Genomic DNA, 16,804 nt, shown 5'->3' with positions numbered 1-16,804 from the left:
TATATAGTATATGTACTTTTTGTGCCTTTTTTATAAGCCATCATTATACTAGTTTAATTCACTTTTTGGTTTCTTAATGCATTGTAGTTTGGTACCACACATGTTAAAAGTATATGAAGTATGGGTTTGCTTTGTAGTAATGGTTACTTAAATTACAATTTGGTGTGGAGTATACTTTTGCTTTGTGGTCTCTCATCTTCCTCCTAAGCTTACTAATCACACATGTGAGACTTGCCTAGTTACCTACTTGCCTAGTTGCCTATTAAGAAAAAATCATTGTAGTAATGGTTTGTACCAGGGTCTTTGGCTGTCACACAGAAGATTTTCTCTAGTGTTTCTTTTTAAAATTTTAAATAAGTGCAATGATAAAATCTAAGATTGTCATTTTAGCTCATTTATATGAACATTTTGCATTTTGACTCAAACCTCTAGCATGAAAAACTGCCTTTGCCAAGTGATTTGGAGTTCTAGAAATAAAAATTGTTTATTTAAACTGTATGCAATTTCTCCATCAAATATTTTCCTTTGGTGGGTGGCCTCTGAGATGAAAACAGAGTACAACCAATTAGAAAACATATCTCAATGTTCCTATTGGTCATCAGACGTGTTTTGAACATTGCTTTATTTTGGACTTTTTAGTGTTGAGAGTAATGTTTGTTTGTTCAGACTATATGTTGTCTTTTCTAAATAATACTCATTAAAAGTCTCCAAGATGTTTACATCTTAACTAAATCAGAGATTGAATGTAACCTCAACTGAGTGCTTCCTTGTGCTTCATTACAGAGTAGAATTTATACAAGGAAAAACGTCCAAGCACAGATAGGATACTCTTTGGTTAAGTAGTAACAGCTACTTTTTATTGTCCATGTATTATTCTGGGGACTTGTTATTCCAGATGTGTGTGTGGGATTATGTATATAATCTCATAGAGTTGATCTTTATGAACCTATAAAAAGATGAAAGTGGACGTGGGGGTGTTGAGTAACTTGTCCAGAATGCTGTTCGTACCAGTGGCGGAGCCAGGATTCAAATACAGGAATCTGACTTCAGAACTCTTGCTCTCAGCTGCCTGATAACTGTGCTCTCACAAGTAGTAAATATAAACTTAAATGGTCTTATGTTTCTCCCCAACATCTATTTGTTAATTTATCTGCCTGTTTTTATCCCCATCACTCTCTGGCAGTAGGCTGAAGATTCTTGTATTTCTCATATTTTTTTATCTTGATCTAGCTTTATTCCATTTGTACTATATTTTCTTTTCTCTGGATGACTGATTTTTTTTTTTTTTAAGTTTTGGCTGCACTGGGTCTTCTTTGCTGCACATGGGCCTTCTCTAGTTGTGGCAAGCAGGGGCTACTCTTCATTGAGCCATGTGGGCTTCTCATTGCAGTGGCTTCTCTTGTTGCAGAGCATAAGCTCCAGGTGAGCGGGCTTCAGTATTTGTCGCACGTGGGCTCAGTAGTTGGGGCGTGTGGGCTCTAGGGCACTCGGGCTTCAGTAGTGGTGGCACACTGTCCCTGTTGCTCTGCGGCATGTAGAGTCTTCCTGGACCAGGGACTGAACCTGTGTCTCCTGCATTGGCAAGTGAATTCTTATCCACTGCACCACCGGGGAGGTCCTGGATGAATGATTTTCATACATTAAAATCTATTAAGTTCAGACCAAGCACAGGTTGCTTCCTTGTCTTCCAGTCTATAACAGCTGGTTTTATTTTCACAATCATATTTACTGGTCCATCACTGCTGACCTAAAGTGAAGTTAAGGAGATAGGAGTATTAAGATATTTTCCTTAGGGAGGTAGGAAGCATTTTCAGTAACCTATAGAGAAGATGAAATAGAGTGAGAACAGGGGAATTGAAATCAACAGTCTCATGGTATCAGACTTCCTGTGATGAGGATGTTGCAGTCAAGAATCATACAAAAGGATGCCGCTGACAAAAGATGACACCATCATTCCTTAATAGAAATTATATCATGCTTCCTCCGTACTCAAGACCTTTGATGGCTTCCTATGTAGGCCTTGAGGGGACAAGCCAAACTCCCTAGCATGTAATTCAAGGCTGTTTCCAGTCTATGTCCAGCCTAAGTTTCATCCTTATCTCCTGTCCTCCAGCATCACAAATAAAATGGAATTTCACACTCCCACTCATTTAGACGTGCTTTTCCACCTTTCTTTTTTCTATGCCTAGTCATTCCCAAGCATCCTTAAGGGCCCAGTTCAAATGTCCTTTTCTGGATGAAGTTTGTGGATAGTTATGTCTGCCTCCTCCCTGTGCTGCTATAACCATGAGGTTGAATAAGCAGGACTTGAGGTTAAAGACTGTCTACAAAATACAGGTTCCTTCTTCTTCACTAGTGACCATTCATATTCACTCAAGACAGCTTTTTTAAGTCTGTATCCTTTTTGCACAAAAACTAAGTCAAGTCCAAAGACTACTGATAGACCAAAAATGCAATCAATCACTGTAGTAGTTAGTCTCAGTTCAATAACAAATACCACGTGGTTCACCATAATAATGCAAACTCCAAACTTCACCCACAGCATCTCCTTTCCTCCAGCTGAGGTCTGCTGAGTAGAAAAGAGATAGAGGTCAACTCCTTCCCCCTCCTCCACTAAGTCATTAATTTTAACCTTTGAATCATCCAGGGCTGGGTCAGGAGGAAGGAGAAGAAGTGAGAGGCAGTTATTGTTGTGAGTGGGAATTATTGATCTCATAATCTGCCAAGTGATCGAAGCTGGATTTCTCTTGGATCCATCACTAAGCTCTTTGGATATGTCACCACTTTTCACCAGAATTGGGGATTTCTCGCCTGTAGCTCCCCAATGTATATCTCTCAGGTTATGTCTACTTCCACTACTTCCCACTGGGACTCTGACTCATGACTTCACCTTCTTTCTGCTGAGGGCTCTTTGCCCCTCCAGGAAGCCCTTGGGGGCCGGATCTTAGACAGACCAGATTGCCTTTTGTGCGCATGGGTCCAATCCTAGTCTATGGTGAACATTCACTTTGAATCCATCACTGGGAGAAAAGAAGCTAGTTACTTCAAAATGCAGCCGTCTTGTTACCCAGCCACCTGCCAGGCAGCCCCAGTTGTTAGTCTGAGCCCTTACAGAATCCCTTCCACGGGACGGCCTCGAACTCCTGAGCCCCAGGCTTGAGGCAAGTGGATGATACCTTCCACCCCTGAAAGGTCAGGGATGTGACTCACAGTTCACCAACAACCCTCTGGAAAGGAGTCATCTCTCTGCTTTCCAGCTGCCAACGAACTTCAGCTTCAGACTCACTCATTCTCAATTTAGGGAAGTGGCTAAGTCATTTTACCACCTCTTTTGTTAGGTCCTTACATTTGGTCCATTATTTCACTTCGGAAGGAGGAGTAGCACCTGTTTTATTGGCACCTTATTTCAGCATTCTGTTACAGCATATATATATACATCTATGAGAGCATTTACAATGTTTCTTTGTAGTTATGTTTGTCTCCCTAGTTAGCATGTTAGCTTCTTAAGCTTAGGAACTGTTTCTGCTATTTTTGAATCCCCAGTGTTTGGCACATGATACATTGTGCTAGTTGAACAAATGAAAAGCTGAAAAAATACCAAGATCTAGTTTGTGAAGAAAGAAAATAAATTGTATATTCAAAGATGACATGAGGGCAAAAATATTGTGAAGGGGATTGGATATACCAAAACTGTTAAGCAAATGAGCTTAACAGGGTTCAAATCTTGGTTTCACCATTTACTAGCCGTATGGTCTTGGGCAAGTTATTTAACCTCTTGGTTTCTCAGTATCCTCACCTTTAATAGGGATGATAGTAGTATCCATCTCCTGTTGTGATAATTAAATAAGAAGATACATGTAAACCTTAGAACAGTGCCTGGCATATAGAAAGGTCTTAATAAGTACGTGTCTTCTTCATTGAAAATTTTGAGTGCAAATAAGCTCCGCAGGAAAGTGAATATAAAGGAAAAATAAGTAGAAGGCAAAGGATTGAGCTGACAACCCCAATTAGGAGGGCAGAAGGAAGAATAGGATAGAAAAATACAGAATTCACAAATTATGTCATCCATGTATGTCATTAAGATGATATCAGAATTAAAATGAAGTAAATGGATTAGGTTGGACACAAGTATTTCGCATAGGTGTAACTTTTGGCAGTCAAACTAAGAACCAGTTTCCGTTCGAATTAAGTTGAAATGACATTCACATAATTAAAAAATTAATAGTAGTTTTCATTATTAACAAATGATTTTTAAGTGCTGTTCATAAAATGAAGTAATAGTAGTGGGGATGTTGATGTTGTGAAAATAGAGTTTAAAGGTGACAGGTCAAATAGAAAGATAAAAATGAGTCACTAGCATTCATAGTACTTATTTTTCCTTATCTTCTTTATATTTGTTTCCCATTTCTTTGGTAATAGTATTTAATCCATTTTATCTGAGCCTGTGCTTGTTTATCTCAAGTAGGGCAGAATGATAGAAGACCAAATAGAGTAATTAAGGAGTTATGTGATCTGGAGAACTGCAATTATAGGTCACCAGTTTAAATCTGTCCTGGGTTGGTAGAAGGCCATTACCATCTGTTGGCTCTTTAGTAACTGATATGAAGTAGGTGTCTAACAGTATCAGCTTTTAATGTAGAACCCGACCTTATGTTTGTTGTGCTTTTTTATTTGGATTGGTAAGCTAAAGAGGACTGTAAGAGGTTACAGAATTAATATTTTCTTCCTAGGCAGCCATCTGTGTTTCTCCTCCATTCTCTTTGCAAGTTCATGGCCTTGTCTGACTTAGCTTCCAGTGTTTTTCCAGAGAGCTTGCCCATGTGGAAGAAAAGGGGCAACACATTCTTAGAGTGTTTCTAATTACCATCATGATTTTATTATTTCCCATGAATCCCTAAGCAGCCCTCTGTTCACAACCAAATAGGAGGGGCTCTAATGCCTATAAATCTAGTCCTGGAAGTCAGAAAGCTCCCCAGAGCACCACCCTCATTAGCAATCTCCGCAGTAAGCCAGCCGTGGACTCAGAAAGGCAAGGAGTCTCAACTCACTTGATGTTGAATCACCTGTCTTAATGACTGGTTGTAATAGTATTTCCTTCTTTTATAGACAATTGCATCCTTTCTTTTTTTATACCTTTGTATATGATTTCTAGACTAATCAAGACTTTCTTGTGTCAGTTGTTTCTGTTCTGAAGATACAGGATATACTGTCAGTCTGCCGTTGGCTGGAACCGGCTACCCCTGCCACGGCTGCCATTCCCTGCAGCACCTCTCACTATAAGATGGCTGTGGGTGTTTTGCCACATTTAATAGTGGAAGGCACATTCTTCCTGCCTGAAATGGGAGAATAATTAATCTAAGGGCAACTTCTGGTGCTCTGACTCTTTGAAAATGGTGTTGGTTTTGTCATCAAAGTTTAAGAGAAATGGTTGATTTTTTTTTCAGCCCCTTCCATTTCAAACATATAGAATCAAGAACCAGTTTTCCACCTTGGGTAGGATTCTGATCCCCATCTCCACTGAGTAGCATGGATAGAAGTAAAGTCGCTCAGTCGTGTCCGACTTTTTGCGACCCCATGGACTGTAGCCTACCAGGCTTCTCCCAAGGGATTTTCCAGGCAAGAATACTGGAGTGGGTTGCCATTTCCTTCTCCAGAGGATCTTCCCCACCCAGGGATCGAACCCGGGTCTCCCGCATTGTAGGCAGACGCTTTGCCATCTGAGCCACCAATAATAATAACAACCATAATTATGATAAGTAGTAATAGAAGCCATAGTAATGGTGGCATTTCATGAATCATCTGTAGTTGCCAGCACTATGAGGAAAGCCTTTTGATCTAAATTTTGTATCTACAGGAGACATTGCATGTCTATAAAGAGCCTGAGAACTTAGTGCTCAGGTTTCCTTAGTCATTCTTGAAACATCCAGACCTATCCATCAAAGTTATCTCTTCCCAACTCCTCAAACACACATACTGCAATCGGAAAATGTCCTTAATTTCAAGTTCAAAGAAAAGTGCTAAATGTAACATTTTAAAGGGTCAGCCTGGAGCTGTTGCAGCTACCTGCTTTCTATAACTCACTGTTAAAGAAAAGACCTGCAAAGGTCAGGAAAGTACTCAGAAGAACCCAGGAACAAATGATTTGGAAAGAGGTATGAGGAGATATTTTGGTTTTTGTTTTTTTCTGTTTTTTCTATCCTTTAATAGTACCCAGTGAAGCAAAATTTCCAAATAGATAAGTATGCCATGGAGGTAAATATTGGTCAAGCAGCTACTTCATTTTGTTTATTCACTCCCATCTTTGGTGGCAGCCAAAATTTGTATTTTGAAAGCATGAAACATCCACAACTCCTTGATATCTGAGTGGGAGAGAGAGTACATGCTTTGCTCAGTCACTGTTAATAAATGTTTATATCTGCTCAGCTAGCCTGGTTACCCTCAGCTTGCAAAGGCATAAATCACTGGCTTCTGTCAACTCTGGAATTGACCCACAGATTAAATACAGATCACTAGGAGATAGGTGCTGTTCCGTGTATTTTTTATTTTTAAGAAATCTTCCCACTCTGATTGCTGTGCCTGCACCTGCTAATCTTTTTCTATTTATTATCCTAGTTCATTGTATGGATAGCAAAGAATGCCAGATTACTCCTTTTGCACATTTATGTCAACTTGTGTTGAGAAGTAAATCAACATTAAATGTCACAGTTTCTGTTGTGAAGGTTTGTCCTTTAGAATAGGCTGTGATCAAATGTATTTAAAATAATTTTTCCTAAAAAGTAATTTATTAAATTTTGCAGATGTATGTCAAGGATTGGGAGTAACTAAGTATACAGAATTTAGAAGGGCCATATCTTAATCTTTTATTTCTACTTCCAGTTAGATTGCTTCCTCTCTCTTCCATTTACTGTTGATAAATATCCAATAATAATGTCAATTTTCCTAGTTTAACAAACACCAAAGGCCCTAATGAGGAGCCATTAGGTGAATTAGGTAAATCAACAACCCATTAAGGAGAAACATTAAGTCAGAAAAGAGAGTCTATTAATTTTCTTATAGCTCTTGTACATTATGCATTTGCCAAATTCATTATCCCAGTGGACACTAGGCAGATCTCCAGTCCTGAGTAAGAACTGGAGCTTTCATTCTGGGCTTCTGCTGTCACGTGTCTAATACTATTATCACAAATTGTTGAATCATTAATGGAGAACAAAGGTTGTAACATCCAAATTATGGAAAAAATGTAAACTGATTTGTCTGAAAATGTAAAGTCTTAACACAAGTTGAGGCTAGTGAAAAAAGTCAAAGACAAATGGTGAAAGGGATGATTACATTCAAAGCAGAATTTATTTCTAAATGTGTGTTTTGGGAATATAGTCCTCTGGCAGAGCAATATCTGCCTGCTATAATGCCTAACTTGTCTTCTATGAGTTGGGCACCCCAGAAAAAGGTTTCAAAAGTCCATTCAACGATTTTCTTTTTTTAGACTGTAAGGACAAACAGGAGGAAATCAGATATGCTTTCCAGAAATATGCTTTGCAAATTGCTGTACTGGAAACTATCTGGTCTGTGACTTGAGGGATTTGAGTACTGGCTTTCTAATGAGGATAAACCTGAGCTCAGTAAGACTTGTGGCTAGACCATGTTCTCATGTCTTTTTCTATTAAGAATCGGAATGTTAACTACGATTTTCTGGCTAGATTCCAGCTTGGTTAATTGCATGCTGTCTCTCTAAATTCGCTTTGCTTGGGATGTTCTTCATTTTGGATTGCATTGCTCTTATTGTCATGTTTCCCCCAAGAGGTGGGTACATGATATTGTAAAATGAGCCAGAATATAATTTGTTAAACTAATAAGAGTACTTTGGGGATGAAGGGTTAAATGTAAGTAGTGTGTTTTTCACAATTTCCCCCCAATGAGGCCTATTTGTACAGTAATTAATGTGGAATAGCATTAGTGAAACATGGAATTGAGCCAAATCACCATGACAAGAGTGGCAATAACACAGAAACAAATAATGTCAATAAATTCTACTAAAAATAACCATTCAAACAAATCCCCAGAGCCTCCCTTTTCTTGTTTGTTTATGATCTGAAGCTGACACATTTAATCACTAATTATTACATGTTAATACAATATTCAATGTGAAATTTATTTTATTCTATATGAACATACAAAACCTAGTAACATGTCCCATCATCTTTGTACTTAGCACAGCACAGAGCTCAATTATTTGCATAGTGGTACTCATTAAGGTAAAGTTTGTTAAATGAATGAAGATAGGGGATGAAAAAAGAAAGGGAATTAACATTTACTGATTTCCTCAGATTTAGCAGTCTTTGGAATAAGCATGTTACTTGCACTATCTCAGTTAATCCTCACAATTGCCCCCATTTCACAGATGAAAATAAAGAGGCTTCTAGAGCTAAGTGACTTCTCCAAGGTCAAACAGCTTTGATTTTCAAAGCCAGCGACATTGTATAATAAAGTCCCAGCCCTTTTGTCCCTCAGTATCTTGCAGCCTCCCATGTTGTGTCTGGTGTTCTGGGCCTTAATTTGAGGAGGCAAGACTGAAAACCTCAGACACTGTGAAAGTCATATTGATCTCTACAGACAAGGTTAACAACTGCTCTGTGGAATTTCTCATTGTTATTCTTTCTCTCATTACTCCAATTCAAATATGTCACTATGGCTGTTTTAGAATTGTCATAACTATTGCCAAATAATTACACACTTGTCACAAAATATACCATAAATTGAACCTTTATGAATCGTAGTACAAAGTGGTTCAAGCTTAATGAATCCAGAAAATAATGAGGAAAAAAAAAAAAAAAAGACTCTTTGAACTTCCTAAAATTTGCTCACTGTGGTTGAATCTATTGTGTTGACTAGAGAAAATGCACTTCAGCCCTCCTGCACCTGGACTGTGTTTATAGCCAAGTTATCAGTTTTTTAACTGGTATTAAATTACCTAGAAATTGAATGTGTGCAAAATGAAAGAAATTCATTTTGCCTCATGAAAGAAATCCCTCTCTTCCTATTTTGTTTTTTTCTTTATAAGCATGAAAGTCTATACCTTTAAAGACCATTGAACCAAGATGTAGGAAATATGTATCTCTATATGATAATAGCTACAACATGGTGAGAGGCTTAGTAAACACAATGATATGTAATGCTGTAAGTCAGTCCATTTCTGGTCACTTAGTCACACATCTCACTTTAATCCAGAAACTTTTATACCAGCGTATTTTGTTTCCAACCAGACAGTGGCTAATTTATGGCTCTGCCAACAATGCCATTTTAATTAATTTTATTCATCTTATTTCTCTTTCCTCTGCTCCTCATATCTCATCTGTTTGCGTTGCCTAGATTTTAATTAAAAAACCTCTCCTCTCTAAGGAGCAATCTGAAGTGGCAAAAATAATCACTTAAAATATTACAGTCATTAAAAAATTGGCTGTGGTGGAAGCCATGCATTTTCAATTTTCCTACAAATGATGTTTTAGCTTCCTTTTAAAGTGCACTTTGTATCTGAATTGTCTGCCACCAGCCAGCTTGGCTATCAAAAATGGTCTTCCAGCTGGGTGGGCTGAGTGACAACTCCTTAATGGAGGAAATGGATGGCTCTCTGCTCATGTGGAGGGGAAGGCACACCGGGCAGATTTCACTCCATCTGCCACCAGCTCTCTGCAAGCTGGTATTGCCCAGATGCCCAGTATACTCACTCCAACTAAAAGGATATCGTCAAAAATAAATTGTAAGGCTACAGATACCTGAAAGAATCATCAGGGCCATTAGACCCCAGGGAGATAATATTAAGAGGTGCCTCAGTATTCATCTTTGATGAAAACCTAATTAAACTATGGTGGAGGTGATTGCAAGTACTTTTTTTACAAGTACAGAGGTGAAGTCATTAACATTTTCAGCAGAGTATAGAGAGCAACCTTAGGAAAATGCTATCCTGAATTGTGGCCAAAGACTTGTTATATTGAGGAATTTGCACTGATGTTTCCTGTTGATGTTTTTCTGAATGGCAAATTCATGTCACTTAGTTACAGTGTGTTCTGCTTTTCAAGTAAAGGAAATCCATGTAACAGCAAAGTAGAGAAATATTTTTGATTGATAGATGGAAACAAATAAGGATGATATATTAGGGATTTTTAAAAACTGGAGCTTTCCTAGTACTTGGAAGTATAAAGAATGTGTCGTTGGTCAATGCTAAAATAATGAAATGAAGTAAAAATAATATTTAACATCATTATGTAATTAAGAGGGCTAAGGATAGAAAGGAATATATAGAACCATCTGCATAATTTATATCTTTATTTTACTCAAAATAAATTCTGAATTATTTGATACTCACTATAAGTTATTCAAAAGTTGAGACTCAGAAAGTCACATGTTATTTGAAATCATTTGTTCAAGAAAACCTGCTATATTTTTACCATACTCAATATAAAATTGTCCTAAATTCCAAAATATTCTTGTTTTTATTGTATCAAGAGCTCATATATCTCACAGAGTTAGAAATTTAACTGTTTTATGAAGTTGTTCAGATTTTAATTGTCATTGCATGTAAATGACATGAATTTGAATAGATGCAAAGCAAGAACAACTGGGTATTAAAATCACTGAGTAATTTCCTAAAATTTTTTTCATTCTTTAAATTCACATTTTGTTTGGATTTTTAACATAAACACATGTATGTTATACAATGAAAGTTCATCTGTAAGAAAAGTGGCAGCAGACACCTTGCATCATTAAGTTTTCCTAAAGGGAAATGTTTGGTAAGCTGCCAACATTTGGAGAGCTTTAAAGTTCTAATTCATGATTCAGTATATTCTGAAAATTAATGAAGGATTGTAATATTTTGCCATATTGTATTGTGCAGTGTATTCTTTTATATTTTATTAAAGGTTTTAAGTTGTCCTGAAGAATTTTAATGACTTACAATGAGAAACACAGTTCAAAATAGATTTAAATGTTCTATTTCTCTATAACCTACTGCTACGGGTATATACTGCTAAGGGAATATAATAGCTTATTTTTGGAAAATAGCATGTTCAGAAATAAAATAACAGTTATTTTGTAGCACTTAGAGATTTCCAAAAAACCACTTCCACATATAATTTGTGCTTCTTACAGTGTTTCTAGGATATAGATATTAGTGGCCCCAGTCTACAGCCTAAGAAACTAAGGCCTAGATGGGTTAAATGAGTTGTGCAGAACCATGTAGCCATTCAGTAGAGAAAATGCATCAGAACATGCCTTCTTTTTTAAATTTATTTATTTTTTAATTGAAGGATAATTGCTTTACAGAATTCTGTTCTTTTCTGTCAAACATCAACAAGGAACATGCCTTCTGATTCTGATCCCCAAACTCTTTGAAGATGGACAGTAACTGAGTTTTCATTCCATGTCAGGAATGCTTTTAGTTTCCAGTATTTGGGTTTTTTTTAAGTAACCTTAATCTCCTCAGCTCAATTAATTGAATTGGGTTCTAGGGGGAAGTTCAAGCACCTCTACCCATACAGGGTATAAAGGTATATGGACAGCTAATTTTTTCTTCCAGTTTTATTGAGATATTGATATATAACATTATAGAAGTTTAAGGTGTACAGCATAATTATTTGACTACATACATCGTGAAATGATCATCACAGTGAATTTAGTGAATACCCATAATCTCACAAAGATACAAAATTATGAAATATAAAAAACATATTTTTTGAAAGCTAATTTATAACAGTTGTATTATCACAAATGGTCTACTAAACCACCAAATGTGTTTGGTAACAGCCAAATACCTAACAAAAAGATCCTTTAAAATATACCTCAGTTTTTTAAAAATACCTACTTAAGTTTGTAAAATGAGTTTAACAATATGGTATTCAGTTTCATAATGATGTTTCTTTACATAAATTTTCCATCTCAACTAAATTAGGAGAAGGCAATGGCACCCCACTCCAGTACTCTTGCCTGGAAAATCCCATGGACAGAGGAGCCTGGTGGGCTGCAGTCCATGGGGTAGCTAAGAGTTGGACACGACTGAGCGACTTCACTTTCACTTTTCACTTTCATGCATTGGAGAAGGAAATGGCAACCCACTCCAGTGTTCTTGCCTGGAGAATCCCAGGGACGGGGGAGCCTGGTGGGCTTACGTCTATGGGGTCACACAGAGTCGGACACGACTGAAGCGACTTAGCAGCAGCAGCTAAATTAAAATATGCATCAAATATGTTAATAAATAAATCTTGGAAGAGTAGCAAAGCATAATTATGTGTAACACTGAGTCTTAAATATTAACAAACAGTTCTGAGGTAAACAAAATCAAAATGGAAATAATTAAATTGACGTTTAGTCAGAAATGACCAAGATTTTATGTTAAGCAAATCACTCTTTTCATTATACAAATATATTCTTCTAAATTGTAACATGAGATTATTCCATTTTCATGTGTATAGATTTTTCATGGTTGCCTCTTACTTGGACAATGACCTAATATTATTTGCATCGGTGTAAAAAAGTCATATTAATTCCAAATGAATATAGACCACAAACAGTCGGACCCAAATAAGTGACTGAGCTGAACTGAACTGCAGTTGCTCAGGATCCCAGAATGAGAAGATAATTGTAAAAACCACTATTTAGAGCTTGGTGGCTTTATTATTAGGAAGGTAATCTTTGTTATTTTAGTTGGCATTCCATTATCCTTATAGAGTACATAGTAGTAGAGGATCTTTGGGTTTGTCATTGCTTGACAGTTTCATTTGATTGTTAAATAAACTAAATCCTAGTTTTGATCAATGTGTGTGGATTAAGGATTGCATATCATGAGCTCAGTGTAGCATCCATGAATAATGTGTACTCCTTGTGAAGATGATCTTCAAGCAGGTGAAGCCTGCCACACAGTATAGCATTATCTAACCTGGGGGCTTCCCTGGTGGCTCAGATGGTAAGAAATATACCTGCAATATGGGAGACATGGGTTTGATCCCTGGATTAGGAAGATCCCCTGGAGAAGGGAATGGCTACCCACTCCAGTATTCTTGCCTGGAGAATTCCATGGACAGAGGAACCTGTGGGCTATAGTCCAGGGGATTGCAAAGAATCAGATAAAACTGATCAACTAACACTTTCACTTTCAAGCTGATGAGAGGCATAGTGTGTATGCCTTATGTCAGTGCTGTGAAGTGACTCCCCCAAGATCATGTGCTCCAACTCTCATGAATGTCTGGAAACTTATGGAAGCTTTTTTACTCTTTCATTATAATAGTCTGATTTCCCTCCCCATTGATTTTATCTTCCACCATCAGTTTAATTGTCATAAAGTACTTCTTTGCACATATTACTGCTCTGTTTTAGAACATCACCACCAATGGAATATAGCAGTGATCTCAGAATATCATTTAAGATCCTCTACAGTCAGGCTCCAATCTAATTTTCAAAATTATGCCTACTTATCACCTGTCATTCATTCATATTTGTCATCCAACTTGGATTTTTATCCATCCTTTAAAGCCAATTGAAGACCTGCTCTTCCATGAAGCCTGCTCATTTAGACCAGCCCTGGACACAGTGACTGCTGCCTTCTTTCACTTGTTAGGACTTTCCATATGCTGCCTTTGATATACCTCAACTAGGCTGCAATTTTTTTAGAGCAAAGATTAGATTATTATTCTTATCAATTATAAACCTCTTCTCTCCACTGACTTCCTTGATGCTCCCTACCTTGTGAGTTTTCCATAAAAATTAGTGAATTACCTGAAAGACATAACCATATCAGAATTTATTCATTTATTAAATTATTCAACAAATATTTTTTAATTACTGCCATATGCCAAGCATTATGCTAAGACCTGGAATACAGGAATATGATCCTTGCCCTACAGAACCTACAGTCACAGGATCTAACTGAAATTCTGTGTCCAATTATTTTCCTTCATTTCTATTTTATTTTAAGAGTATATAAAACTTGAAAGAATGTTTGATCTTTTATTTATTAACATATCTCTATGTGTGACATTACCAGAAAATGATTAATGCAAAAACTTATCATATTTTTAAAAGTTGAGTACTCAGTTTACCCAGCTCTATAGTTGGATTTTGCCTTTGATTCTTTACTTGAAGCTGGGGGGGAAAAAAGCACATTAAAAAAAAGGATTTGCAAGAAATTATTTATCTTTATTTTCTGTAGGCCTGGTGTTCTTTTGGAGAATGACAAAGTTTGTTGTTTACAGGCTCCTCATCGGGGACATCATGTACTTCCTAGATCTGGTCAGAAACTTTTACTCAAAAGCTGGCTGAGAGTATACCATCATATCAGGGATTACTTTGACCTTTTCTCTATTCCATGTTTTGATTAGCAAGCTATTCTGCTCATATCCCATTTAGAGACAAATTGTGAAAGGCTTGAATGGCAAGCCAGAAATATATGGAATATTGAAAAGGTCAGTGTGATTTAAGTCCATAACCACAGTATTGAAAATATATGACAAGTCATTATCACACTTAATTCCCACAACAAGGACTGTGGTAAAGATGGGAAATTATTTCAATTAAAATATTCTTGTTTCACACTGAAGGCTGAGGTGGCAAAGCTCAAATGGTCTCTTGACTCCTCTTTTTGTGATAACTTAATAAGATAGAAAGAAATTGTAACTGAATTAAATAAGACCAAAAAAAAGAAAAAGAGGTAACAAGCTCTTTTGATTTCAGAGTCCATGGTAGAGGGAATAATATAGTGACTTCTAAAAACTCTAATTATACATGAACAAGACAGATACAGCCACAAAACCAATTCAATGGACACCCCACGCTCTCTTTTTATCTACAGCATAGCTGTCAGTCAGATGGGAACTCCATTTATTTCCATGGAAATGAAGGCAGCGAGTTCAATTTTGCCACCACCCGGGATGTAGATCTTTCTACAGAGGATATTCAAGAGCAGTGGTCAGAAGAATTTGAGAGCCAACCTACAGGGTAAGTAATTGTTATCTCCCATGCTGTGTATAGCACTTACATTTATTCCACTGGACATATTTTAAATGCATATTGTTAAATAGCAAAAGCATACTTAAGTCAATACTGGAGAGTCTTATCATGGACAAGCCAAAGGGGTACACTTATATTAAACATTCTTTATTAAGCAATCAATTATTTTATGCATACTAAAAATTTGAGATTGCAAATATCTTTTAACTTCAGTTGAATATTTATATCTCATCTTTGTTTATGCAGCTTTTACCAGGAAAAGTTTTTTTTCTTTCAATGTGTATAGCATATAAAATCTTTCCACTACTTTTATATTGAGACTTTCAGTTGTCTCCCTGGGATCTGAGATTTACGGATGCTGTTACCAATTTTTAGTGGAATATTGTTTTGATCTATAACAATTAGTTCTATAGATCTATAACAATTAGTTGTTTGGGGGGTAAAATTTACCATTTAGAGATTTTTAAAGGAAGGATATGACCCTGAAGTTGAAACAATGAGGATGGTTTGGTGGCAGTATTTTCTTGCTTTTCTAAACTGTGTGCCTTCTTCTGGGTCCAGTGTCCCTAAGATATTTCTGTTAATTGAATGACACTTTCAGAAGTTCAAATTGAGAAAAATTAACAGGTTCAGAGAATCAAAATTCATAAGATAGTGTGTGTCGGAATTCTAGAAATTTTCTGGTTCTCACCTGGCCTTTTTTTTCTTTTTTTCAGTACATATACACTTGTAATCAGAACACCAGGTTCTTACTGTTTAGTGCATGTTTTCTGAAACCATGATGAAGGCGAATGAAGTTAACATAAAGTATAGTTTCATAATGATTATGAAATAGCAATGACTTAACTGTTAACTATCAGAAACTTTTCAAGAATACAACATTTGAGGTATTTACATATCTCTGATCTCAACAAATTCAATCAAAACTGGATGGGACCTAAGTGCCTGAGGGACCAGAGCGCCGCCATGGATTTGGGTTCCCCACTTCCTATGCACTGCCCAGAAACTGCGTTTGAACCCGATAAGAGGGAAATCCGATCAGCAGCCTGAGCTGCTGCTGCTTGACTTTCTGCTGCCACATCAGGATCTCTCACTGTTGCAAGCGAGAGTTCTGCTAGGACATGCAGCCCTGCTCTTCCTACCTCAGGGAAATCCAGCCTGTGAGAAGCCTCTGAAGAAAACTGACGCCTTGAGGGACCCCACCCCTGCCCCAGGGGGCACCATTGCCCTCTCCAATCCTAGTAGTAATGCTCAGGCCCTTAAGTCCACAAAGTCCTTCTCCTCTGAGGTTCTTATCACCCTTGAAGTTTCATGTCCAGTATGGCTCTGGTGTCTGTTTGAGGGACCAGCGACCATTGTTTCTCTTTCTTGTGTCCAGGATCTCCCCAGGAGGCTGGCTGCTTTCCTTACACAAACAGGGCTCATTCCACTCCCCTTATAGACTATTGATGGGATCTAGAATTTTGACCATGCACCCAAGTCTTCTTTACCCACTTTCTGGAGATAAAAGACCCATCACCAGCACATCAGCTCTTTCTGACTTCTGATATAAAAGACCAGTTCAGATCCCTTTCCTGACAATGGAGCTTGACTGTCTATGAGAGGGTCCCAAATTTTCAAGCACCAAAGACTCATTGACCTCCACTCCTTCACCTCTCCAAGTTTGTACTATCCATGCAGCAGTGACAGGTTATTCTTTTTCAGTGAGACCTATATCCCCTGGGAACTCAGGTGATGCCCCAGTAGTATCCAGATACCCAGCCTCCTTCCTACTAAAGCAGAGAGAAACACAAGTCTCCAGTGGTAACATGCT

The 16,804-nt window shown here is 37.3% G+C and overlaps 1 protein-coding gene across 4 annotated transcripts in view; it reads left to right on the top strand.

Annotated features, from left to right (window-relative positions):
* The window catches only part of RELN (reelin), a 523,209-nt gene that overhangs the window by 296,133 nt on the left and 210,272 nt on the right, over positions 1–16,804 (top strand). For all 4 annotated transcript variants that reach the window (XM_043462977.1, XM_043462976.1, XM_043462975.1 and 1 more), the window contains one exon: positions 14,834–14,979. In XM_043462977.1, coding sequence (XP_043318912.1) covers positions 14,834–14,979 — 146 coding nt within the window. The remainder of the gene's footprint in view (positions 1–14,833; positions 14,980–16,804) is intronic.

Source organism: Cervus canadensis, chromosome 3, assembly GCF_019320065.1.
Source record: "Cervus canadensis isolate Bull #8, Minnesota chromosome 3, ASM1932006v1, whole genome shotgun sequence".
NCBI classification, from domain to species: Eukaryota; Metazoa; Chordata; class Mammalia; order Artiodactyla; family Cervidae; genus Cervus; species Cervus canadensis.
Note: the sequence above shows the minus strand (reverse complement) of the source record. Positions and strands in the feature narration are given on the sequence as shown.